The sequence below is a fragment of the Hypanus sabinus genome, chromosome 21 (assembly GCF_030144855.1).
Source record: "Hypanus sabinus isolate sHypSab1 chromosome 21, sHypSab1.hap1, whole genome shotgun sequence".
Classification (NCBI taxonomy): domain Eukaryota; kingdom Metazoa; phylum Chordata; class Chondrichthyes; order Myliobatiformes; family Dasyatidae; genus Hypanus; species Hypanus sabinus.
The window spans coordinates 21902397-21927509 of NC_082726.1; the positions used below are offsets into that span (position 1 = coordinate 21902397).

General features: G+C 43.2%; 1 protein-coding gene across 1 annotated transcript; it reads right to left on the reverse strand.

Annotated features, from left to right (window-relative positions):
- Positions 1-8963: 8963 nt before the first annotated feature.
- On the reverse strand, positions 8964-24828 carry commd4 (COMM domain containing 4). Its single transcript, XM_059946162.1, has 8 exons — positions 24652-24828; positions 22474-22545; positions 21256-21321; positions 20020-20059; positions 18600-18719; positions 16377-16457; positions 16050-16226; positions 8964-11278 (listed from the first exon to the last, which is right to left on the reverse strand). The coding sequence occupies exons 1-8, from the start codon at positions 24652-24654 to the stop codon at positions 11238-11240; spliced, it is 600 nt and encodes a 199-aa protein (XP_059802145.1). The 5' UTR covers positions 24655-24828; the 3' UTR covers positions 8964-11237.
- Positions 24829-25113: the final 285 nt, after the last annotated feature.

A 25113-nucleotide genomic window follows, 5' to 3' on the forward strand; every position in this document is an offset into this window, starting at 1 on the left:
AAGTATCATTTGCCAGTCTATCTTAGCTAATTCACGTCTCATACCTTCAAAGTTATCTTTCTTTAAGTTCAGAACCTTTGTTTCTGAATTAACTATGTCACTCTCCATCTTAATGAAGAATTCACTCTTACCCAAGGGGCCTCGCACGACAAGATTTCTAACTAACCCTTCCTCATTGCTCAGTACCCGATCTAGAATGGCCTGCTCTCTAGTTGGTTCCTCGACATGTTGGTTCAGAAAACCATCCTGCATACATTCCAAGAAATCCTCTTCCTCAGCACCCTTACCAATTTGGTTCACCCAATCTATATGTAGATTGAAGTCACCCAGTATAACTACTGTTCCTTTATTGCACGCATTTCTAACTTCCTGTTTAATGCCATCCCCAACTTCACTACCACTGCTAGGTGGCCTGTACACAACTCCCACCAGCGTTTTCTGCCCGTTAGTACTCACCCCTTACTTCGGTGAGTACAGGCCCAGAGCCATCAAACTTTCCTCATATGTTGTAACCATACCGCACAATACAGGCCCTTCGGCTCACAAAGCTGTGCCGAACATGTCCCTACCTTAGAACTACCTGGGCTTTACCTATAGCCCTCTATTTTTCTAAGCTCCACGTACCCATCCAGGAGTCTCTTAAAAGCCCATCGTTTCTGCTTCCACCACTGTCGCCGGCAGCCCATTCCATGCACTCATCACTCTCTGAGTAAAAAACTTACCTCTGACATCAACTCTGTACCTACTTCTAAGAACCTTAAAACGGTGCCCTCTCGTGCTAGCCATTTCAGCCCTGGGGAAAAGCCTCTGACTTGATCAATGCCTCTCATTATCTTGTACACCTCTATCAAGTCACCTCTCATCCTCCGTCGCTCCAAGGAAAAAAGGCCGAGTTCACTCAACTTATTCTCATAGGGCATGCTCCCCAATCCAGGCAACATCCTTGTAAATCTCCGCTGCACCCTTTCTATGGTTTCCACATCCTTCCTGTAGTGAGGCGACCAGAACTGTGCACAGTACTCCAAGTGGGGTCTGACCAGGGTCCTGTATAGCCGCAACATTACCTCTCAGCTCTTCAACTCAATCCCACAATTGATGAAGGCCAATGCACCGTATGCCTTCTTAACCACAGAGTCAACCTGCGCAGCAGCTTTGAGTGTCCTGTGGACTTGGACCCCAAGATCTCTCTGATCCCCCACACTGCCAAGAGTCTTAACATTAATACTATGTTCTGCCATCATTTTTGACCTACCAAAATGAATCACTTCACACATATCTGAGTTGAACCCCATCTGCCACTTTTCAGCCTAGTTTTGCATCTTATCAATGTCCCGTTGTAACCTCTGACAGCCCTCCACACTACTCTTTTTCTTTTCCTTTTTTCTTCTGCTTCCCTCCCTTCTTAAAGAGTGTAGTGAAGACTGATGCAAATATACTTATTGAGTTCCTCTGCCATTTCTTTGTTCTCCATCACTATCTCTCCAGTGACATTTTCCAATGGTTCCACATCCACTTTCGTCTCTCTTTTATTCCTTATATATCTTTAAAAATTCTTGGTATCCTCTTTTATATTATTGGCTAATTTACCCTCTTCTTTCATTTTTTCTCTCTTTGTGCTTTTTTAGTTGCTTTCCCAATCCTCAACCTTCCCGCTAATTTTTGCTATACCACATGCCCTTTCTTTTGCTTCCATGCTGTCTTTGACTGCTGTCGTCAGCCACTGTTGTCCCGTCCTTCTTTTAGAATGCTTCATCGTCTTTGGGATGTATCTTCCTTTTTTTCCCTTTTTAAAAAAATACTTTATTTACAATTTTCAGTTTTACAAAGACAAAACATATTAAAGACGTACAAAACAATACAAAGGAAATACAGCTCTAGGTGGAGCACAGACAAGACAAAACAAAAACATAAAGGCTGCCAGTCAATTTACAGGATTACTTAAATATATTTTCAAAAAAAGTTGACACAATAGTGGTATCACAGAAGCAATGTAAAATAAAATGAATAAAGGAATCTGGTTAGGCACCACACCCTCTCATGAGACTAGACAGGTCAAGATCACTATGTATGTGAGGTAATATGACACTGAGCCAAGAAAGGTCCCCATATTCTCTCAAATATATTCTGTGTATTGGGTTTGTGCGGACGCAGTCTTTCCATTTGTATAATAGACAACATCTCCTTGAGCCAGTGTGCAAAGGTAGGTGGAGTAGCAGACTTCCAGATCAGAAGAATAAGTTTCTTCTGATTCTTTCCTATGAATTACAAATTTGTCCCAGAGGCACTAGCTGTTCTGGCATCATCCCTGCTAATGTCATCTTCCAATCAACTTTGAACAGTTCCTCTCTAATGTCCTTGTAATTCTCTTTACTCTACTGTAATACTGCTACATGAGATTTTATCTTCTTCTTCTCAAACTCAAGGGGTGAATTCTATCATATTATGATCACTGCCTCCTCAGGATTCCTTTATCTTAAGATTCCTAATCAAATTGGTGTCATGGCGTAACACCCAATCCAGAATTGCCATTCCCCTAGTGCGGGGGTCGGCAACCCGCGGCTCCGGAGCCACATGTGGCTCTTTTACGTCTGTGCTGCGGCTCCCTGTTGCTTTGGGAAATAATTGGTTGTGGCGACCCTTTTCCTGGCACATCCGAACCGACTCACAATAAGATAGCCTACGGGGGTTTGCGAGCACAGAGCTTTGGAGCCTCTGCGCCATGGGGGGGGGGGGGCAGGTTGAGGGAGGCTTAAAAGTGAGGCTGAAGATTTCGAATAAAGTTTTTTCCTTCGACTGCAGTTACCGACTCCGTGTCGTAATTTTAGCGCTGCGTGTAGCACACCGCTACATGGTCACTATTTAATTAATATGTATTTTATGTTAGTTTGTTAGTTTTTGAAATGTAAATCTAAATTTGAAGATTATGGTGATCTTGTACAATCTAAATAAGACGTTGTGGCGACGCATTTCCTGACACATCCGAACCGGCTCACAATTAGCCAGCGTTCAGGCTAAGGGAGATAGCCTACGGGGGTTTGTGAGTACGTGTCTTTTGCAGCATCCGCGCCCATGGGGGGGCGGGTTGAGGGAGGCTTAAAAGCAAGGCTGTTTAGTTCGAATAAAGCTATCTTTGACTGCAGTTTACTGACTGCGTGTAGCAACCGCTACAACGTGTTTTTATCGCTGGCTGTCCAGAGGGGAGGTGCTGAAACGCTTTGTCGCGCGTCTGGAAGAAGTGAAAACTTTCCTGGGCAGCAAAGGGCTCAACTTTCCTGAGCTGGAACAGCCAGAGTGGCTGGAAAAGCTACACTTCATGGTAGACATGACAGCGCACCTGAACACGCTGAACACAGCTCTTCAGGGGAAAGGACGTACAGCCCTGCACATGTTGGAGGATGTTTTGCATTCGAGCGCAAGTTGACGTTGCTGGCCAGAGATTTACAGAAAGGCACATTGTCTCACTTGCCCAATTTGAGAGAGTTCAAACAATGTCACGACATGATAAATTCGGAGTATTTACATTCTGCAATCATCGCAATGCAAACATCGTTTGGGAAACGCTTCTGTGAGTTCAGAGAGGAAAAAAACACATTATCCTTCCCGGTCACTCCCCTAAGCATCGATCCATCCCTACTGAATACGACTGCATTGTCAGGTGTGAGTCAACCTGAAGAAGTATGATAAATATTTTAATTGCGTATTATTTTACGTATATTCATATGTTTTCATTGTTCAGTGAAATAGTCCTTTTATTTTTCAGGTTGACAGCTGGCTGACGTTATTTTTGGTTTGCTGCTGGCGGCAAATTTAAGTTTGGCGTTTTTCATAAATACAAGAAGGACTCAAATAGACGTTGAGTATTTTACTTAAAAGTAACCTTCAACCCAACGTCTTTTTTTCGGAGTTCAAAATGTTTTTGTTGCATGCAGAAATGTAATTTCGTTTTCTCTGCAGGAGTTCATCAATTTCATAAATGCAACACATTATAGTTTATTTATACATAGCATAAAGGCAAAACAAAACGTTGTATGCAGTGTTATTTCATTTTAAATGTCAAACGGGTTTTGCGGCTCCCAGTGTTTTCTTTTCTGTGGGAAACGGGTCCAAGTGGCTCTTTCAGTGGTAAAGGTTGCTGACCCCTGCCCTAGTGGGTTCATCCACAAGTTGCTCTCAAAAGCCACTCTCATAGGCATTCTACAAATTCCCTCTCTTTGGATCCAACACCAACCAGATTTTCCCAATATATCTGTGTATTGAAATCCCCCATGATTACCACAACATTGCACTTTTTACATACCTTTTCTATCTCCTGTTGTAATTTGCAGTCCACATCCTGACTACTGTATAACTTGTATAACTTACATCAGTTTTTTTTTTAATCCTTGCAGTTTTTTAGCTCTACCTACAAGGATTCTACATATTCTGATCCACTGTTAACTCTTTTTAAGGATTTGATTTATTTTTTTTATCAATAGAGCCACTCTCCCCCTCTGCCTACCTGCCTGTCCTTTAGATACAATGTGTATCTTCGGATATTATGCTCCCAACTGTGATCTTCTTTCAGCCACAACACAGAGATGCCCACAACATTATATCTGCCAAGCTCTAACTGTACAATATGATCATCTACCTTATTCCATATGCTATGTGCATTTAAAGCTAACACCTTCAGTCCTGCATTCATCACCCTTTTTGATTTTGGTCCTCCTTTATATTTCACCACATCCCACTGACAGCAATTTTGCCCTATCATCTGCTTGTCCTTCCTCACAGTCTCACTACACACTAAATCTAGTTATATACCATCTGCCCCATCCTCAGCCCTCTCTCTCCAGTTCCCATCTTCCTGCCAAATTAGTTTAACCCTCCGCTTTAAAACAGCTCAAGCAAACCTGCCGGCAAGGATATTGGTCCCCCTCAGGTTTAGATATAACCCATCACTTTTGTACAAGTTATACCTTCCCCAGAAGAGATCCCAAATGATCCAGAAATCTGAATCATTTCTTCAACCACACATTCTTTTGCCACATCATACTATTCTTACTCTCATTGGCACATAGCACAGCTGCAATCCAGAGATTACTAACCAGGAGGTTCTACTTTTCAGCTTTCTCCCTAACTCCCTATATTTTCTCATCAGGAATTCTTTGTCATTAGTACTGACTTCTGGCTGTTTGCCCTCCGCCTTTAAAAATGTCATGGACTCAAGTTTTGAGAGATCCCCTGGCACCTGCGATGCAGCATCTGGGTATCTCTTTCACACCCACGCAATGTGCTTTCTGCCCCTCTAAATATGAAATCCCTTATCGTTACTGCATTTCTCTCCTTCCCCCTTCCCTTCTGAGCCACACTTGATGCCAGAGACCTGGTCACTGCAGCCTAGCCCCCCCACTCCCTCCCCACCATCAATACCTGAAGCGGTATACTTATAATTAAGGGGAACAACCAGAGGAGTACTCTGCATTGGCTGCCTATTCCCTTCCCCTCTCCTGACAGTCACCCAGGCACCTCTCTCCTATAACTTAGGGTGACTACCTCCCTGTAGCTCCTATCTATCATCAGCTCATTCTCTCCTCTGAGCTGAAGGTCATCGAGGTCCAGTTCCAGATCCTTAATGTGGTCTCTAAGGAACTGCAGCTCAATGGAAAACGTTGTGGAGAGCGTTCTAACTAGTTACTGCATCACCATGTGGTACGGAGGGGACACTGCACGGCACTGGAAAAGGCTGCAGGAGGTTTTAAACTCAGCCAGCTCGATCATGGGTGCCAGCCTCCCTAGCGTTGATGAAACTTGAAAATTATGACGCCATCAAGGACCGCCCCTTCACCCAGGAGCTTCCCTCTTCTCATTTCTACTGTCATGGAGGAGGTACAGAAGCCGGAAGACACACACTCAGCGTTTCAGGAATAGTTTCTTCCCCTCTGCCATCAGATTTCTGAATGGACAATGAACCAATAAACACTAACTATATTTTCTTGCTCTTTTGGCACTACAATTTTTATATATACCTATTCTAATTTATGTTTTTTATTATGTGTTGCAAAGCACTGCTGCCATAAAACAACAAATTTTATTGCATATTCTAGTGATATTAAACCTTATTCTGGTTCTGATTCTGGACTGCTGGAAGGTGAAGTTGGGAGAACACAAAACAGTCCTCACTGAGTGGTCAGTGATGGAAGCAACTTCAAATTCCTGGGAGTTAACATCTCGGAGGACCTGTCTTGGGCCCAACACACTGATGCAATCATGAAGAAAGCAAGCTAGTGGTTCTACTAAATTAGGAGTATGGGGATATTTGGTATGTCATCAAAGATTCTTGAAAATTTCTTCAGATGTACCATGGAGAGCAGTCTGACCGGTGTACCACTGCCTAGTATGGAGGATCGAATGCACAGGATTCTAAGAGGATGCCGAGGTTTGTAGACGCAGCTAGTTCCATCTTGGGCACAACCCTCCCCTTCATTGAGGATCGAGGTATACTTCAAAAGTTTCCACCTCAGGAAGGCAGCATCTATCATTAAGGATCCTAACCAACTGGGACATGCCCTCTTCTCGTAAGCACCATTGGGAGCTTGAAAACACACTCAGTGATTCTGCCATCGGATTTCTGAACAGTTCACAAACCTACCAACACTACTTAAATCTTTTTTTTGTATTTACTTATTTTGTAATTTGTAGAAATTTTGTCTTGCACGGTATTGCTGGTGCAAAACAACAAATTTAATGTCATATAAGGCAGTGACAATAAGCCAGATTTAGATTCTGAACAGCCTAGTGCAGATATGAAGGAGGGTTGGATTTGTCACAGGACTGATAGGATGTATGTGGTGTTAAGGCACGGATCTCAGTCCCTGCACCGCCTGGCTGTGTGGATAGTGGTTAAAATGAGAGTCCTGAGAGAAGCTTGCTGGCTGAAGATGAAAGGTATATTCAGACAAATCTATTCAAAACAGAGATAGATTGAATAGTAAAGAAATTGAGGAATGTGGGATTTGTGCAGATCAAGTTTATTGTTAAGGAACTATATATACACACGGTATAAATGCCATAAAAATCAGGCTGTTGAACCAAAGAAGATGATCTCACTCAACTTCACTTGTCCCATCATTGAAATGTTCCCACAACCTATGGACTCAGTTTTGAGGACTCTTTATCTCATGTTCTCAATATCTAATGTTTATTATTATTATTTCTACAGTTTGTTGTCTTTTGCACACTGGTTGAAGTCCAAGTTGGTGCGACCTTTCACTTATTCCATTATGGTTATTATTCCATGGATTTATTGAGTGCCTGAAAGAAAATGAATCTCAGTGTCCGATATGATGACATATATGTACTGTGATAACAACTTTACTTTGAACTGAGTACCCTGCTGCTGATTTAGGAGTGATCAATGCAAAAAAATCAGGATATGACCCTCCAAGTGTGAACAGGCCAATAATTTCCTCATCAATTGGATGAAGTGGGTGCTAGGGATTCAGTGACACCTTAATGATAATGAAGCGGGCAGATGAGGATAGGTTGTTTATCTGGGACTTCATCTATAATCATTGGAGACTCCAGGACACTCCAAGAGCAATTCCAGGTGTAACAAGGAACCCCACTGTGCTAGTAACCAATAAGGATTGAGTTCTTCCTATCCAGTATTTAACATGAAGCCTCAACAGCTGATGCACATTAACTGGCAATCAATTCATCTCATTAAAATAAGATTAGCTTTCTTTGTCACAGGAGTATTGAAGCATAAAGTGGAATGTATTGTTTGTGTCAGTGACCAACAGGGATGTGCTGAGGTAGCCCACAATGCTATAGCCACTAAAGCAGCATGCCCACAACGTACCAACCCATACATAATCTTTATGAGATCTTTCTGTGCAGAGAAGTCTTCCAAAGACCACTGGCCAGTACAGATCAGAATTGGATTCTTTATCACTGATGCATGGCATGAAATTTGTGGCAGCACTACAGTACAAGACATAGAAATATTGTAGGTTAACTTTGTGCAAAAGGATGCCTTGTTATCAGCACAGGGGAAGGGTGGTGAGGTAAACAAATGTTGGGAGGAGGGTATAATTGTTGAGAATAGCTGGTACTTTAAAGAATACAAGGTAATGCACATAGCTTGGGCTGCTTGAAAAGTAATCCTACTGTTAGCATTTATATTCACCTGTTCCATTATTTTCTCTCCTGCATAAACAAACAAATGAAGAATTTCTATTGAAAAGATGAAAATATTGTGAAATATTAGTGCTAGGGCATATTCTAGAGTTATGGAATATAGCAAATGAATTGAATTGACTTTTATTTCTTACGTCCTTCACATACATGGAGTAAAAATCTTTACATAATGTCTCTGTCTAAATGTGCAATCATAGTAATTTATAATAAATAGAACCATCAATATATCAGAAATACACTCAAATCAGTGTAAGTTAATCAGTCTGCTGGCCTGGTGGAAGAAGTTGTCCCAGAGCCTGTTGGTCCTGGCTTTTATGTTGCGGTACCATTTCCCAGATAGTAGCAGCTGGAATAGATTGTGGTTGGGGTTACTCGGGTCCTCAATGATTCTACAGGCCATTTTTTCACACCTGCCTTTGCAAATGTCGTGAATCATGGGAAGTTCACAACTGCAGATGCGCTGGACTGTCTGCACCACTCTCTGCGGAATTCTGTGATTAAGGGAGGTACAGATCCCATACCAGGCAGAGATGCAGCCAGTCAGGATGCTCTCAATTGTGACCCTGTAGAAAGTCCTTAGGGTTTGGGGGCCCATACCAAACTTCCTCAACCTTCTGAGGTGAAAGAGGTGCTGTTGTGCCATTGATATCAATAGGGGTTAGCCTGTCTCTATTCCTTCTGTAATCCACAGAATCTGTAATCTGTGCGGTGAAGTTACCATCCAGGGGATTATGACTAAACTCGAGGTTTTACAGCAATCAAAGAAACCTAACACAATTAACCCCAGTTCTGACAAAATTAAAACTTTATTTTCACAATTTATTTACATGCTGCCATTAATTAGCTGCACGGTTCTTAACCTGAATCCCAGTTAGGCTGCAAAAACAATTCCTCAGCATTAGTGCTGAAGACCTGAAGAACAAATCTGTACATAGCATAAACCTGCTGGTAGATTGCAGGACGCAACTAATCTTCAACTGTGCTCAACCATGTGATTACACTAGTTGGGAAACTGGATAAAAATGCTACCATTTACAATACTGCATGATACAGTTGCTCATTAAGATACAATATCACTCATTTCACTGAGTTTCTGCAAAATACATTGATAAATATCACAAAGTAAACAACATATTCAATGTTAAATTTCTTTTGAGCTTTCTTTTGCAACTTTATTTAACACATGTAAACAAACCCCTTACAACCTGTATCTTGATTTGGAATGGACATTCTCTTTTTAAACTTCATTGGCAATGTTCAGGATGTTTGATGTCCGACAGATATAAAACTCAATACACCTGTTCTGTTGCCATGTTCCTGAAATTTGTAGCCTAGGCTCCTGCCTCCCCCAGGCTAGCACAAGTATTTCAGATGTTGCTAACCCAATTATTTCAAATTAAACTCAAAAGAAAGGGCTGAACTATCATTCTGTGTGCTCGGTTTACAATTCAGCCCACAATCTATGATCAAGTGTTGGACTTTGCATTTGGAAATAAGCTAATAAATGTTTTTACACTTTTGGAAAGTTTTCACATCTGGGAAACCTTAGTTAATCCACAATATCATAAAATGATGGCAGAGGGATACTGCTTCATTTCGGAGAAAGATTCTGGTGATTTTTTGTGCTCGAGTAAAGGGATCAGTGAGTGCACCTGAATATTCTGGGCAGCCAGTGTCCAAGTCAAACATTCGTCCTGCTACCACAGTGCAAGCTGCTGAAGAGCAAAGCTTGCTGTAGTCTGCCTGGATATCCCAGCCCATCAGATGCCGAACCACGAGAGAAAGTAGCCTATTTCTATCCAAGTGGCTCTGCAGTCTATACAAAACTGGTTCTGCACAGAGCCAAACATCACCAGTTTTATGTTTCCGAGTCAGAGTTCAAAAACCATCATGATAACACATAACACTAAAGCACAGCTCTGATAAAGGGAAATCACAATTATTCAATTGCTTTACTTTGTATAATGGTCTCCTTTAGGATACTGAAGCAATCAGACCTACTTTGGTGATGGTTTCTCAAGATTGATCACATAGGTCCATTTCAAAGTTCCTTTACTCAGGTAACGCCAGGGCAACATTGGGAAAAAGTTAGAGCTCCTTGACAACACATGGACTCTTGAGGTTATCATTTTATTAAGTTGACAAAAAATGTTTTGGCAGTTTTCCTCTCAAATACTTCTGGAGACAAGCTGATGCCTTCTTCAATTAACTACACATACCCAAGAGATCAGTGGCTGGAAGGACAAATTGAAAGGTCTTATGAGCCAATTGGGGTCAGCTTCTTGTGTGGGCAAACAAAAATCTGATCATAGACATTTAGCCAAATGACAAGTTTGTTAACTAATGGATTTAGCTGTTGGCAATGATGGGAAACCAAAAGTTGCATGGGTTAACATGGAGCAGAGCATTAAACAAGGAGTTCATTCCCATTGTCCCAATTCCATATGGAAATGGAATATTTTTCCCAATTTCTAGCTGCTTCGTTCTTATAGGTGCAAACCTTGTTCTGAGGTATCCCACAATGAAGATGCACAATCAGGTGCCTTGAAGAGCTGCTGCAAAGCTGACTACCCAGGTTATGTCAGCTGGCCTTAAAGCAAAACCTACAGGAACAATCAATGTTTCAATATGCAGTAGCCTCCTAAAGAATCCTGTACAAATCTGACTTCAGAGATCAGAAGACTTAACCTTTGAATAGGACCCAATCAGCCTTACAGCAATATCAACCTAGGGTAGCTCAGTTGTATTCTCACAGCAAGGCTAAAAACTAATACATCAGACACAAATAAATCTCTAGAAAGTGCACTGTTAAGATATAAAGTCACGTTCTAATTCTCTGAACTTACAAACATATTTCTGCATTGTTTGCATAAGTGCTTAAATGGAATGATCAAGTCTTCTGGGATTTACAACCCAAGCAACCTTTTCTATAGGGAGCAATAAGTCACTATGTCTTTATTAATAAAATGCATCAAGACTCGCTTTCTTTTCAATTTCCAGTCAATCCAGCAAGGTCACAGCTTCGGGCAAAGCTGAACACAGTTGCACCACATCATTTAGTTCAAGGCGTTCATCAGTGCTTGTGCTTGCTTGAGTTCTGAGAGAGAGATAAGAGCAGCAATGAGCCATTATCAGGGTGGGATCTACGCAAAAACAATACACCCAAAAGTCAAATGGCTTAGTGTGGAGCATAGCATTAAACTAAGAGCTCGTTCCCATTGGTCCAATTCTTCAGACATCTATTATTGAGATGGACAGCTTTTCACAATTTCTAGTTGCTTCATTCTCATAGATACAAACTTCAGCTCATTTACCAGCATTTTGCTGAGACTCGAGGACTTGAGTTACAGGGATAGGTTGACTAAATTAAGACTTTATTCCCTGGAGCACAGGAGAATTAGGGGAGATCTTAGAGGTAAGCAAAAATGATGAGAGGTGTAGTTAGGGTGAATGCATGCAGGCTTTTTTCTGTCAGGCTGGGTGAGACTAGAACTAGAGGTTATATAGGATGGAAGGTGAAATTTTGAAGGGGAACCCGAGGGGGAATGCCTTCATTCATAAAGTGGAACATCATGCCAGCAGAAATGGTGGAAGCAGGTTCAATGGTAATATTTAAGAGAAGTTTGGATAGGTCCATGGATGAGAGTGGTGTGATATGGTCTGGGTGTGGACAGATGGGACAAGGCAGAAAACCAGGCTGGCAAAGGCTAGATGTACTGAATGGCCTTTCTGTGTAGCAGGGCTCTATAATTCCATCAATCCCACAATGAAGATGCCTTGAAGAGCTGCTAAATAAATAAAACCCACATCATGTCGGCTGGGCTTCAAGCAAAGCCTTGGGGAACTGGCCAAGTCGTCCCACATTCCAAAAACATACAGATTAGAGTTAGTAATTTGTGTGCTTGCTACATTGGTGTTAGAAGCACAGTGACATCTGTAGGCGGTTCCCAGCAGATCCTTGGACTGTGTTGATCATGGAAGCATTTCACTGCATGTTTTGATGCTTCAATGCAAATATGACAAATAAAGCTAATCTTCACTTTGACCTGAAACGTTATCTAGTTTGCCTTTCCACAGATGCTGCCAGGTTGGCCGTGTTTTTTGAGATTCTGTTTCAGAATCTGTAGTTTTATTCACTTTGCATTTCATTTCTAACTGCAATTATTTGGGGTCTTTAACGAACGTCTTTTCAGGTAATCAAAGTCGTCATTAGGGCAGGTTACATAAAGTATTGCTAGGAGTTAGGTTTGAGGGAGTAACGTGAAAGGAGCTAACAACAGGGTACAACAGATTACAAAGGGGAGAAAAGTGAACTCCAGAGCATAGGTAATTAGTCTGATTTTATTTTGAGATACAGCATAGTAACAAGCCATTATGGCCCAGCAAGTCTATGCCCTCCAATTATCACATGAACAATTAACCTACTAACCTGTTGCTCTTTGGAATGTGAGAGGAGACCCACGTGGTCACAGGGAGAATGTACAAACTCCATACAGTCAATAGCCGAATTGAACCCAGGGTCACTGGCACCATAATGACATTATGCTAAATTGCTACGCTACTGTACCAAGAGCGTGGCACAATAAAGTACAGGTTAGTACAAAACTTCAGAATATCAGCGACTCGGGTTCAATACCCACCACTTCCTGTAAGGAGTTTGTACGTCCTCCCCGTGACAGTGAGAGTTTCCTCTCATGAAATGGTTTGTAGGTTAATTGGGCATTGTAAATTGTCCTGTAGTTCAGTCCACCAGAGCTGCTGGAGTTAGAGTTAAATGGTGGCACAGCTCGAAGGGCACACTCTGTGCTGCATCTCAATCAATGAATATAGATTGCCATATATACTAAGATACAGAAAAAAGGCTAGTTATGCTAGCCATCCACGGAGATTATTTTAAAAATAAATCTATCAAGGTAGTACAAGAGAAAATCAATGCCAGAATGCTGAATATTGTGGTAGTTACAGAGAAAGTGCAGTGCAGGTAGACAATAAGGTGCAATGGCCATGATGAAGTTATAAGGTCAAGAGTCCATTTTTAAAGTTACACAAAGTCCAAACAAGAGTCATAACAGTGGGGTAGAAGCTGTCTTAGAAGCAGAGGTTAGTTGGCATTGGTATTCATTGCATTATGAAGAAATAGGGTATAGAAAAAACAGAAATCCTACAGCACAATACAGGCCCTTTGGCCCACATTGCTGTGCCAAACATGTACTTACTTTAGAAATTACCCAGGGTCACCCATAGCCCTCTATTTTTACTAAGCTCCATGTACCTATCCAAGATTCGCTTAAAAGACCCTATCGGCTCTCCTTCCACCACCATCAGCGGCAGCCCATTCCACGCATTCACCACTCTGTGTAAAAAAACTTACCCCAAAATCTTCTACTTCCAAGCTCCTTAAACCTGTGCCCTCTCGTGTTAGCCAATTCAGCCCTGGGAAAAAGCCTCTGGCTATCCATTTGATCAATGCTTCTCATCTTATACGCCTCTATCAAGTCACCTCTCAAACTCCGTTGCTCCAAGGAGAAAAGGCCAAGTTCACTCAACCTTATCTCATAAGGCATGCTCCCCAATCCAGGCAACATCCTTATAAATATCTTATAAAACCCTTTCTATAGTTTGCACATCCTTCCTGCAGTGAGGTGACCAGAACTGAGCACAGTACTCAAAGTGAAGTCAGATCAGGGTCCTATAAAGCTGTAACATTACCTCTCGGCTCTTGAACTCAATCACACGGTTGATGAAGGCCAATACACCATATGTCTTCTTAACTACACAGTCAACCTGCGCAGCAGCTTTGAGAGTCCTATGGACTCGGACCCCAAGATCCCTCTGATCCTCCACACTGCCAAGAGTCTTACCATTAATACTATATTCTGCCAAAATGAACCACTTTACACTTATCTGGGTTGAACTCCATCTGCCACTTCTGAGCCCAGTTTTGCATCCTATCGATGTCCCACTGTAACCTCTGACAGCCCTCCATACTATCCACAACACCCCCAACCTTTGTGTCATCAGCAAATTTACTAACCCATCCCTCCACTTCCTCATCCAGGTCATTTATAAAAATCATGAAGAGAAGGGGTCCCACAACAGATCCCGAGGCACACCACTGGTCACCGACCTCAATGCAGAATATGACCCGTCTACAACCACTCTTTGCCTTTTGTGGGCAGCCAGTTCTGGATCCACAATGCAAGGTCCGCTTGGATCCCATGCCTTCATACTTTCTCAATAAGCCTTGCATGGGGTACCTTATCAAATACATATATACTACATCTACAGCTCTACCTTAGTCAATGTGTTTAGTCACATCCACAAAAAAATTCAATCAGACTCATAAAACACAACCTGCCTTTTACAAAGCCATGTTGACTATTCTTAATCATATTATGCCTCTCCAAATGTTCATAAATCCTGTCTCTCAGGATCTTTCCCATCAACTTAACAACCACTGAAGTAAGACTCATTGGTCTATAATTTCCTGGGCTATCTCTACTCCCTTTCTTGAACAAGGGAACAACATCTGCAACCTCCAATGCTCTGGAACATCTCCCATCCCCATTGATGATGCAAAGATCATTGCCACAGGCTCTGTAATCTCCTTCCTCGCCTCCCACAGTAGCCTGGGGTACATCTCGTCTGGTCCCAGTGACTTATCCAACTTTCCACAAGCTCCAGCACATCTTCTTTCTTAATGTCTAAATGCTCAAGCTTTACAGCCCACCGTCAGTCATCCCTATAATCGCCAAGGTCCTTTTCTGTACTGAATACTGAACCAAAGTAATCATTAAGAACCTCTGCTACCTGCTCCAGGTCCATACACACTTTTCCACTGTCACACTTGATTGGTCCTATTCTCTCACATCTTATCCTCTTGCTCTTCACATACTTGTAGAATGCCTTGGGTTTTCCTTAATCCTGTTTGCCAAGGCCTTCTCATGGTCCCTTCTGGCTCTCCTAATTTCATGCCCAAAGGTCAGTTTGAGGACTGTGCAGTTTTCAACTGGATTTGCAGAGAGTTAAAGACATGGTTAGCAAGGCCATGGAGATATTTGAACCCAAGATCAAGAATTTTTAAAATTAACTTTCATAAGTCGAGGGATGGAGTTTAAGAGTCACAATGTAATGATACAGTATAAAACTCTGGTTAGGCCACACTTGGAGTACTGTGTCCAGTTCTGGTCACCTCACTATAGGAAGGATGTGGAAGCATTGGAAAGGGTACAGAGGAGATTTACCAGGATGCTGCCTGGTCTAGAGAGTATGGATTATGATCAGAGATTAAGGGAGCTAGGGCTTTACTCTTTGGAGAGAAGGAGGATGAGAGGAGACATAATAGAGGTGTACAAGATATTAAGCGGAATAGATAGAGTGGAAAGTCAGCGCCTCTTCCCTAGCGCACCACTGCTCAGAACAAAAGGACATGGCTTTAAGGTAAGGGGAGGGAAGTTCAAGGAGGATATTAGAGGAAGGTTTTTTTACTCAGAGAGTGGTTGGTGCATGGAATGCACTGCCTGAGTTAGTGGTGGAGGCAGATATACTAGTGAAGTTTAAGAGACTACTAGACAGGTATATGGAGGAATTTAAGGTGGGGGGGGGGTTATATGGGAGGCAGGGTTTGAGGGTTGGCACAACATTGTGGGCCAAAAGGGCCTATCATATGCTGTACTATTCTATGTTCTATAACTTGAAACAACTTAAGAATCAATCCTAGGCTCAAGGCAGGAGTTGCACAGTAGGCTCATTTGTTAGAAATGCTGGTTGAATCTAATCACATTTTTTTTTTAAAATATATACATAGAATGAAAATGTGCCCAGTCAAATTACTGATATCCCCCCCCTCAGTTACCAGTTTAACCTACCTGCTAGTAAGACTCTGAACTTGTCAGCTGACACCGAAACAACCGTTGGCTCCACAGCATCCGTGTCTACATTCTTAACATTAATTTTCAGGTGAACAATTGGTTCATTTACCTCCTTCATCTCACTGGAGCTTAGTGTGTAGTCCACTCTCCATGACACCGAGTCTAGTTTATTTACTGCACAAAAAGATTAGTACTTAGGATTTCAATGCTTGATTTTTTTTAAACAAGAAGTCTTCATATCTCTTTTTTTTTAAAAACAATCACAAAGCATAAACTCCAAATTAATATCTTTAACACAAAACTTTAGAAGGTAGTGCTACTTACACCGCAGACTACTCTCCTTTAGTTTATCCTGAAGGACAGTGTGTTTGTCTTCATAAGATTTACAAAGTGCCACAGCATGTTCTGAAATGTTAAATGGGAAATTTAGTTAGTGGATTTTTGACCCAGTTCTGTAGATATTATTAAAAAGGCTACAACAAATCCTGCAACGATTCAAAGCAAGCAATCTAACTCACCCAAAACACTCCCAATATGCATTTAGTTTTAATCTGGTCATACTGACACAGAATTTAAAATTATACTGATATCATAGCTGAACAGATCTGTGGGACAGATGAATTATCATTAGTGGACCTGTTAGAAATCTGTAACAAAGGTCAAGTTCTAATACAAGACCTTAGCAGTGCCACTGTCTCTACGGCACCAGAGACCAGGTGCTGCCTGTATGAGCTTTCCACGTTCTCCCCAGGAGAGTGTGGGTTTCCTCCAAGTGCTCGTTTCCTTCTATAGCCCAAAGATGTGCTGGTTAGTAGGTTAACTGGCCTGTGTAAACTTGTCCTAGTGTGCAAGTAAGTGGTAAATCTGAGGTCAGTTGATGAGAACATGGGAAGAATAAGATGGGATTTGTGTAGGATTACAATGTGGGTGATTTGATTGTTAGCACTGACTCAGTGAGCTCCTTTGACTCTTGTTCTTGATTTGAAAAACTACCTGGTTCTCATTCCACATGTTGCCTAATCTGCCAATTTATGACCAAAACTGAATTTACAGAATGTAGTATGCTGTTCTACTCTGGATGTTCAACTCAGCAGAGCATGAATTTGCTCCAATTCTTTAGCAGCTATTCTAGGTTACACCCGAGATATAAGGAAACTTCAATGGAGAGGAATAGCTTTGCTGGAGAAGGATCCTTAAGAACATCGAACGTAGAAAACTAGAGCACAGTACTAGAGCACGTGAGAGTAAGCGTTTGGCATGGACTAGAAGGGCTGAGGTGGCCTGTTTCCGTGCTGCAATTGTTATATGGTTAGTACAAGCCCTTTGGCCCATGTTGTGCCAACTCTGAGATTAACCTAACCCTTTCCTCCTGCATAGCCCTCCATTTTTCTATCTTTCATGTGCTGATCTAACAGCTTCTTAAATATCCTTAATGTATCTGCCTCTACTTAATATATTTTAAGTGTATTATCATTGTTAAAAAGTAGTTTTGCTATTAGTTTTTAATAATTTGAATATCCAAAATGTCATTTATCAGGTTTTAAAGCACAAGAGCAGGGACACATAGCTTAGAGAGAGTTTTTTCCAACTGTTTAACGGGTAGGCCATGTTCAGAATATTAGCACCTTCTACATGTATTAATGTAGCTCCTCATTAATACATCCATGTATACTCATTGACCATTTTATGAGGTACATTCTGTCCACTTGCTCATTATTGCAAATATCTAATCAGCCAACCTTATGACAGCAACTCAATGCATAAAATCAGGCAAACACGGTCAAGAGGTTTAGTTGTTGTTCAGACCAAACATCAGAATGGGGTAGAAATGTGATCTTTGAATGATTGTTGGTGTCAGACGGGGAAGCTTGACTATCTCAGAAACTGCGGATCTCCTGGAATTTTCACACACAGGAGTCTCTAGAGTTTACAGAGAATGCTGCAAAAAAAAAAAAAACAAAAAAAAAACCAAAATAAAATCATCCAGCGAGTGGCAGTTCTGTGGGCAGAAACGGCGTGTTAATGAGAGGTCGGAGGAGTATGGCCAGACTGGTTCAAGCTGATAGGAGGGCAACAGTAACTCAAATAACCACATGTTGCAACAGAGGCGTGTAGAAGAACATCTCTGAATGCACAGCATGTCAAACCTTAAAATGGATGGTATACAGGAGGGTTCCACTCCTGTGGTCACATTATTAGGCACACTCCTGTGATTAATAAAAAGTAGCCACCAAGTGCAGTTCATCTCAATTACTCCATCTGACAGTGAGATCTGCAGACCTACTAGCTTCAGGTTTATAACAAGTCCTCCCTAGGTTATGACAGGGCTCTGTTCCTGTGAACTGTTCACAACCCAAACAGTTTGCAGATCAGAAGACAGAGCTCCCACTCAACAGTGGACGCCTACAGCTCTGTAGCCACCGGCAAGTCCACCAATCCAGTTTCCAAATGTTTGCTCAGCCATATGTAAATGCATTTGAAAGTTGGGATGATCTGTTCAATAAAGTTTCATAAACATGTTAATGCTACAGGCGCGAGAATTCATACCTTTTGGCAGTCCAAGTTGTTGCAATTCACTTGACAATGACTCTCCGTTAACTCCATATTTTGCAGCACTTGATAAAACAAAATTTAACACTGCAATCGTGGCTTTAATATCGCTCGAGTCTAAAATTCAAAAATGAAGCAGCATTATTTTTGGCAGCCAGATACAGTACCAAACGTCCTTTGAAAGACACATTTTGCTACAAAAACATGCAGAACAAAGTAACTGGGAATTCAGAACATAGTTATAAAATTAGTTTCCAACTCTACAGCAGGTACAAAACATGCTGTCAAAACTCAGTGGGCCAGGCAGCACCTGTGGCAAACAAGTGATTTTAGGTCAGTACCCTTTTTGTGATGTATCACTGACTGTACTTCCCACCTCAGGTCTGGCCTGACCCAAATATCTCCAGCATCTCAGAAAATGTTCTGTCTGGATGCTAACAGTTTGGTATGGCCACTACTCTGTACGTGACTGCAAGAAAGTGGAGAAAGTTGTGGACACAGCTCAGCACAGCACAGGAGTCAGCCTCCCCTTTTATGGAATTTTGTCTATACCTCTTATTGTAAAAGTAAAGCAGCTAGCATAACCAAAGACCCCAGCTACAAATAACTTATTTTTGAGTGCTTTTCATATAGACCATGTAGTTCAAAGTACTTTACAATGGGATAAAGTGCAAACATGAAAATAAAAATGGTTAAAAGCAAGGTTAAAATAAATAAGATTTCATCTGCTGTTTAAAACTGTCAACTGAGTCTGCATCTGTTCTAGTTTTAGGTATTGAATTCAACTCTTTGGGAGCATAGTTCAAAAAAACTGACCTGCCAAATATCTTTTGAGGGAGATTGTTTAAATTTAAGAGACTGGCGGAAGAAGACCAGAGAGCTCGTACAGGATCATAAAACAAAAGCGATTCTGTGATGTACTCTGGTGTCAGATCATTGAGAACTTTAAAATTAAGTTCTGAATAAGTTGAAATTTGTTAATAGATTGCTTTGGAAAGCCAAGAAAAAGAACATTACAGTTTGTTCTCTATTTACCCATCACCATTTGGGAAAAGCCTGACAGCAGGTACCACCAGGCTCAAAGACAGCTTTTATCCTCAGATGTCAGATTTTTAAATGAACCTCTTGTACAATAAGATAGACTCACGGCCTCACAGTCTACCTCATTATGATCTTGCACTTTATTGTTTAGCTATACTGCACTTCGTTTGGTAGCTTTTGCAGTTTATTCTACATTGCTATTATATTACCTTATTGTTGCTCAATGCACTGTGTAACGATTTATATGAACAGTATGCAAGACAAGCTTTTCACTGTATCTGGGAACATGTGACAATAACAAACCAATACTAACTACTTTCAATTTAGATGCTCATAGCAATACAAAGCTAATCAATACTTGAACAGAAGGACTTACCAAACTTGGCATCTGCAGTTAGTTTTGTAATTTTCTCATACTGAAATGAGAGAGGTAACAGGGAATAAATTATTGAAGTGAAAACTCCAAATTTAATATGTACTCAATGTGAAGCATTTCCAAAACTCCCGTCTGTTTAGTGAAAATAAATAAATTCCATGCTCATTGTATTTAACCACATACAAACTGACATCTTCACTACTACCACTGCCAGATGGTGGGTCAGACACAATGTAAACATTGCCCAAGTTTACCGTAGGCAAAAAAGTGAATGAAACACAGTGGGATGTTATTTTACATACATTACTGGATTGATTTTCCTTATCATTCTGTAATATTCCAACCTGACAACAAAACTGTCTCTACAGATTCACATTTGTAACTCTAAGAACATTTACAGATAATGTGTGCTCTAGAACATTTTACAGTAGGCACATACACTCTAGAAAATTTGAATAAGTTTCATAAGAATGCTCTAGAACACATACCTAAGTTATAAAAGTATTTTTGTCCTATTGGTGTCCGAGCTTCCACAAAATGAGATTGCTTTGGACTGGCAGGATTTGAATACACCAATGAAATGGTTGAATATATCTAACCAGTAGGTCATAGAGTCACTCTACAGAGAAACTGGTCTTTCTACCCTAAATGCTCCATGCCAACCAAGGTTCCTTTCAATGTTAGTCTTATTTGGCCATTTTTGGCCCACTTCCCTCTAAACCCTTCCCAATCATGTACCTGTAGAAGTTTCTTTTAAATATTGTTAATGTACCTGTTTCAACCACTTCCCCGAGCAGCTCATTCCATATACGGGGTGAAAATGTTTCCCCTCATGTTCCTATTACAGGTACATCTCTGTCCTACACTGTCCTCTAGTTCTGGATTCCCATTCCCTAAAGATAGTGTGTATTCACCCCATTGTTGCCCTCATGACTTTAGGCACCTCTACAAGAACAACGCCTCATTCTCCTACACTCCAATGAATAAAGTCCCAACCTGCTCAACCCCTCTCTATAACTTATTCTCTCAAGTCCTGGCAGCATCCTCATAAAGAGGGTGTTGGAACAAGCTTCATAAACCATGAATGATAGCTCCTCCGTTAAAATAAAAGCCAGAAAAGAATTACAAATGGAAAGGAAACTTTCCTCAGTATGTGGCTGATTGTTGAAGCACCCTCCCCCTTTTAACCCTTCATTACACAGGTCACGCAATAATAGTTTTATAAAGAGTCCTCACGTCAATTCCTTCTCCCAGTAGATCTTTCAGTACCTGGACACAGAGCAACTTTATCTTCACGGATGACTACAAGCATAAAAGCAATAGCATTAAAGGATTGCAATTCATTCTTATTTTCACCTCAAGCACAGATTGCCCATTCCACCTTGAATGTGAAACCTCTGAAACAAAACAAATTGGACCATTAAATACCAGCAAAACAATATTCCCAGTACTATTACTGGTGGAATTGTGATGCACATTGCACACTTGAATTAGTTTAATCTCTGTGATATGTTAAGCTTGAATGGATTGTGTGGTAGCTTTTTATACACTTGGTTTATACAGGGTCAAAGAATTAAAGGGACATACTATATGGCAACAGGCACTTCAGCCCACAACACTAACCACCCAATTCCACAAATTCCACCTTAATCCTTGTTTCCTTTCTATTGTCCCCACATTCTCAACAATTCCCCCCCATTCTATCTCTCAAAAACCCAGTGTTATTTAGAGTGGTCTATTAACCTACTACCTTAACTGTATTTGAAACGTGAGAGGAAGCCACTGGAGGGAGAGTGTGCAAACTCCCTACAGAAAGCCTTCTCCCCCATAACCCTTAATGCCCTTACAAACCATGAACCTACCAACCTCCACTTTAAGTATACCCAGTGACCTGGCTCCAAAGCTATCCATGCCAATACATTCTACAGATTAACCACCCTCTGGCTAAAGAAATCCCTCCTCATCTCAGTTCTAGATGGGTCCTGGACTCTCCCATTTGGTCTAGTTCTCATCTCACTTAAATAGTTCTTGTTTTACTTACCAGAGGAAACAACTTCCCTGCCTGCATCTTATTCATCCCTTCCATAATTTTATGTTTCTAGAAGATCCCCTCTCAGTCTTCTGAATTCCAGCAACTATAGTCCCAGGCAACTTGACTTCTCCTCATAGGCTAACCCCTCATCTTTGGAATCAACTGCTGAACCTTCTCTTTATCACTTCCAAAGCCAGTATATCATTCCTCAAGTAAGGAGACCGGAACTGCATGCAGTATCCAGATGCAGCTTCACTGGTACCCTGTACAGTTGCAGCATAAGCTCCCTGCTCTTATTTAGCAATGAATTCCTTCTTGATAACTTTGGAACATGTATTAATGCAAAAACTACTTCCCTGGGCACAACCACTTGGTTAGAAAACACTGCCACACTCAGCTATCCAGAGGGTTAGATACTCAACTACTTTTGCCAAGGTGCTGATCTCTGCCAGAACCCAGTCAGGACAGTCCAGATCGCCACAAAAACGAAACCTCTGTAAAGAAGAACAAAACCGACAGTGAATGCCTCATCCTGTAGAATACAGTATCGTTATAAATGAAAACCAAAAGGGTTAATTTGAAATACAGTTACAGAGTCACAGAGGTACAATAGGAAAACAAACTTTTGCCTGACTGGGTCCATAGTGTCGAACAATCATCCATTTACATCAACCCAGTTATGTTGTTATCCACTCACCACAGTTGTCTGTATCCTCTTGAAGTTATTTTGCATCTTCAACACCACACACTTAGTTTCATGTCATCAGCAAACTTGGAATTATTGTAGTTAAGCTCCCCAGAAAGAGGTTATGGATAGAATCATAAAGAGGTACAGCACAGAAGCAAGCCCTTCAGCCTATTGAGTTTGTGCCAGCCATATATCACCCATTTACACTAATCCAAATGTAATTCCTTTATTTTTATTCTCCCAACTTTCCCATTAACTCATCACAAATCTAAACTTCCCTTTGTGTACGATGAGCAATTTTACAGTTGCCAATTAATCTACTGGCCTGCATATATTTCTCTTTTTGGAGGGGATACAAGAGGATATCCTTTCCATTAGACAAATGTGTAGACACTTCTACCCCTATCACAGTGTCATCATCTAGACTATAAAGCCTACTAAATATCTCAAAAGACCTTGAAATAGGGAAAAATGAGACGTGAGTGTGAGGGGAGGGGAGAGTGGGGGGAGAGTGGGGGGAGACGGGGAGAGTGGGGAGAGTGGGGGGAGACGGGGAGAGTGGGGGGAGATGGGGAGAGTGGGGGGAGAGACGGGGGGAGAGACGGGGGGAGACGGGGAGAGACGGGGGGAGACGGGGAGAGTGGGGGGAGAGTGGGGGGAGAGTGGGGGGAGAGTGGGGGGAGAGTGGGGGGAGACGGGGGAGAGTGGGGGGAGAGACGGGGGGAGAAGGGGAGAGACGGGGGGAGAGACGGGGGGAGAGACGGGGGGAGACGGGGGGAGACGGGGGGAGACGGGGGGAGACGGGGGGAGACGGGGGGAGACGGGGGGAGTGGGGGGAGACGGGGAGAGTGGGGGGAGACGGGGAGAGTGGGGGGAGACGGGGAGGGAGGGGAATCGGGGAGGGAGGGGAATCGGGGAGGGAGGGGAATCGGGGATGGGGGGGAGGGGAGACGGGGAGAGTGAGGGGGGGAGAGCCGGGGATGGGGGGAGGGGGGGAGGGGAGAGACGGGGATGGGGGGAAGACGGGGATGGGGGGAGGGGAGAGACGGGGATGGGGGGAGGGGAGAGACGGGGATGGGGGGAGGGGAGAGGCGGGGATGGGGGGAGGGGAGAGGCGGGGATGGGGGGAGGGGAGAGGCGGGGATGGGGGGAGGGGAGAGGCGGGGATGGGGGGAGGGGAGAGGCGGGGATGGGGGGAGGGGAGAGGCGGGGATGGGGGGAGGGGAGAGGCGGGGATGGGGGGAGGGGAGAGGCGGGGATGGGGGGAGGGGAGAGGCGGGGATGGGGGGAGGGGAGAGGCGGGGATGGGGGGAGGGGAGAGACGGGGATGGGGGGAGGGGAGAGACGGGGATGGGGGGAGGGGGGGAGGGGAGAGACGGGGATGGGGGGAAGACGGGGATGGGGGGAGGGGAGAGACGCGGATGGGGGGAGGGGAGAGGCGGGGATGGGGGGAGGGGAGAGACGGGGATGGGGGGAGGGGAGAGACGGGGATGGGGGGAGGGGAGAGACGGGGATGGGGGGAGGGGAGAGACGGGGATGGGGGGAGGGGAGAGGCGGGGATGGGGGGAGGGGAGAGGCGGGGATGGGGGGAGGGGAGAGGCGGGGATGGGGGGAGGGGAGAGGCGGGGATGGGGGGAGGGGAGAGGCGGGGATGGGGGGAGGGGAGAGACGGGGATGGGGGGAGGGGAGAGACGGGGATGGGGGGAGGGGAGAGACGGGGATGGGGGGAGGGGAGAGACGGGGATGGGGGAGGGGAGACGGGGAGAGTGGGGGTTGGAGGAGGAACAGTAAGGAGCGGGGGGGGGGAAGTGTGGGTAGAGGTAAGGAGAGGGGGAAATGTGTTAACGAGGGAGGAGGGGAAGGAGGATGAGGGTGGCGGAGGCCGGGTCTCTATAGCCCCCACTCCACTCACCATGGTGACGGTGACGGTAACGATGACCGGGGGCCGCGCCTGCACCGACCGCCGCGCCAGGCAGCTGACAGTCGCCCGGAGACCAACTGGCCGACCGTAAGCTTCCCCGGGTCCAGCCGAGCGGCAGCAACTCCCGGAGTTCGTCACCGGCCGAGCGACTGGCCAAGCGGCAGCGCCTCCCGGAGTTTGTCAGCGAGGCCGCCTCTGTCCGTGCGCAGGCTCTGATCACAGGGGCCGCTAATCAATGCACTTTGCAATTGGAATTAATGGATCATCAAATCAATTGGTCTCGGAGAGACTTCAGCATATTTAGATTTCTGGAAGAATCCAGACAACTTCTCTGCACTGTCAATTTAAATCTCTACAATATACCTGATCCCCAGTATTACCATTTTCTCTTTTAACCTTGTGAGCTTCACACAAGCGAGAAATTTCATTCAGCCCTGGTGTATATGACAATAA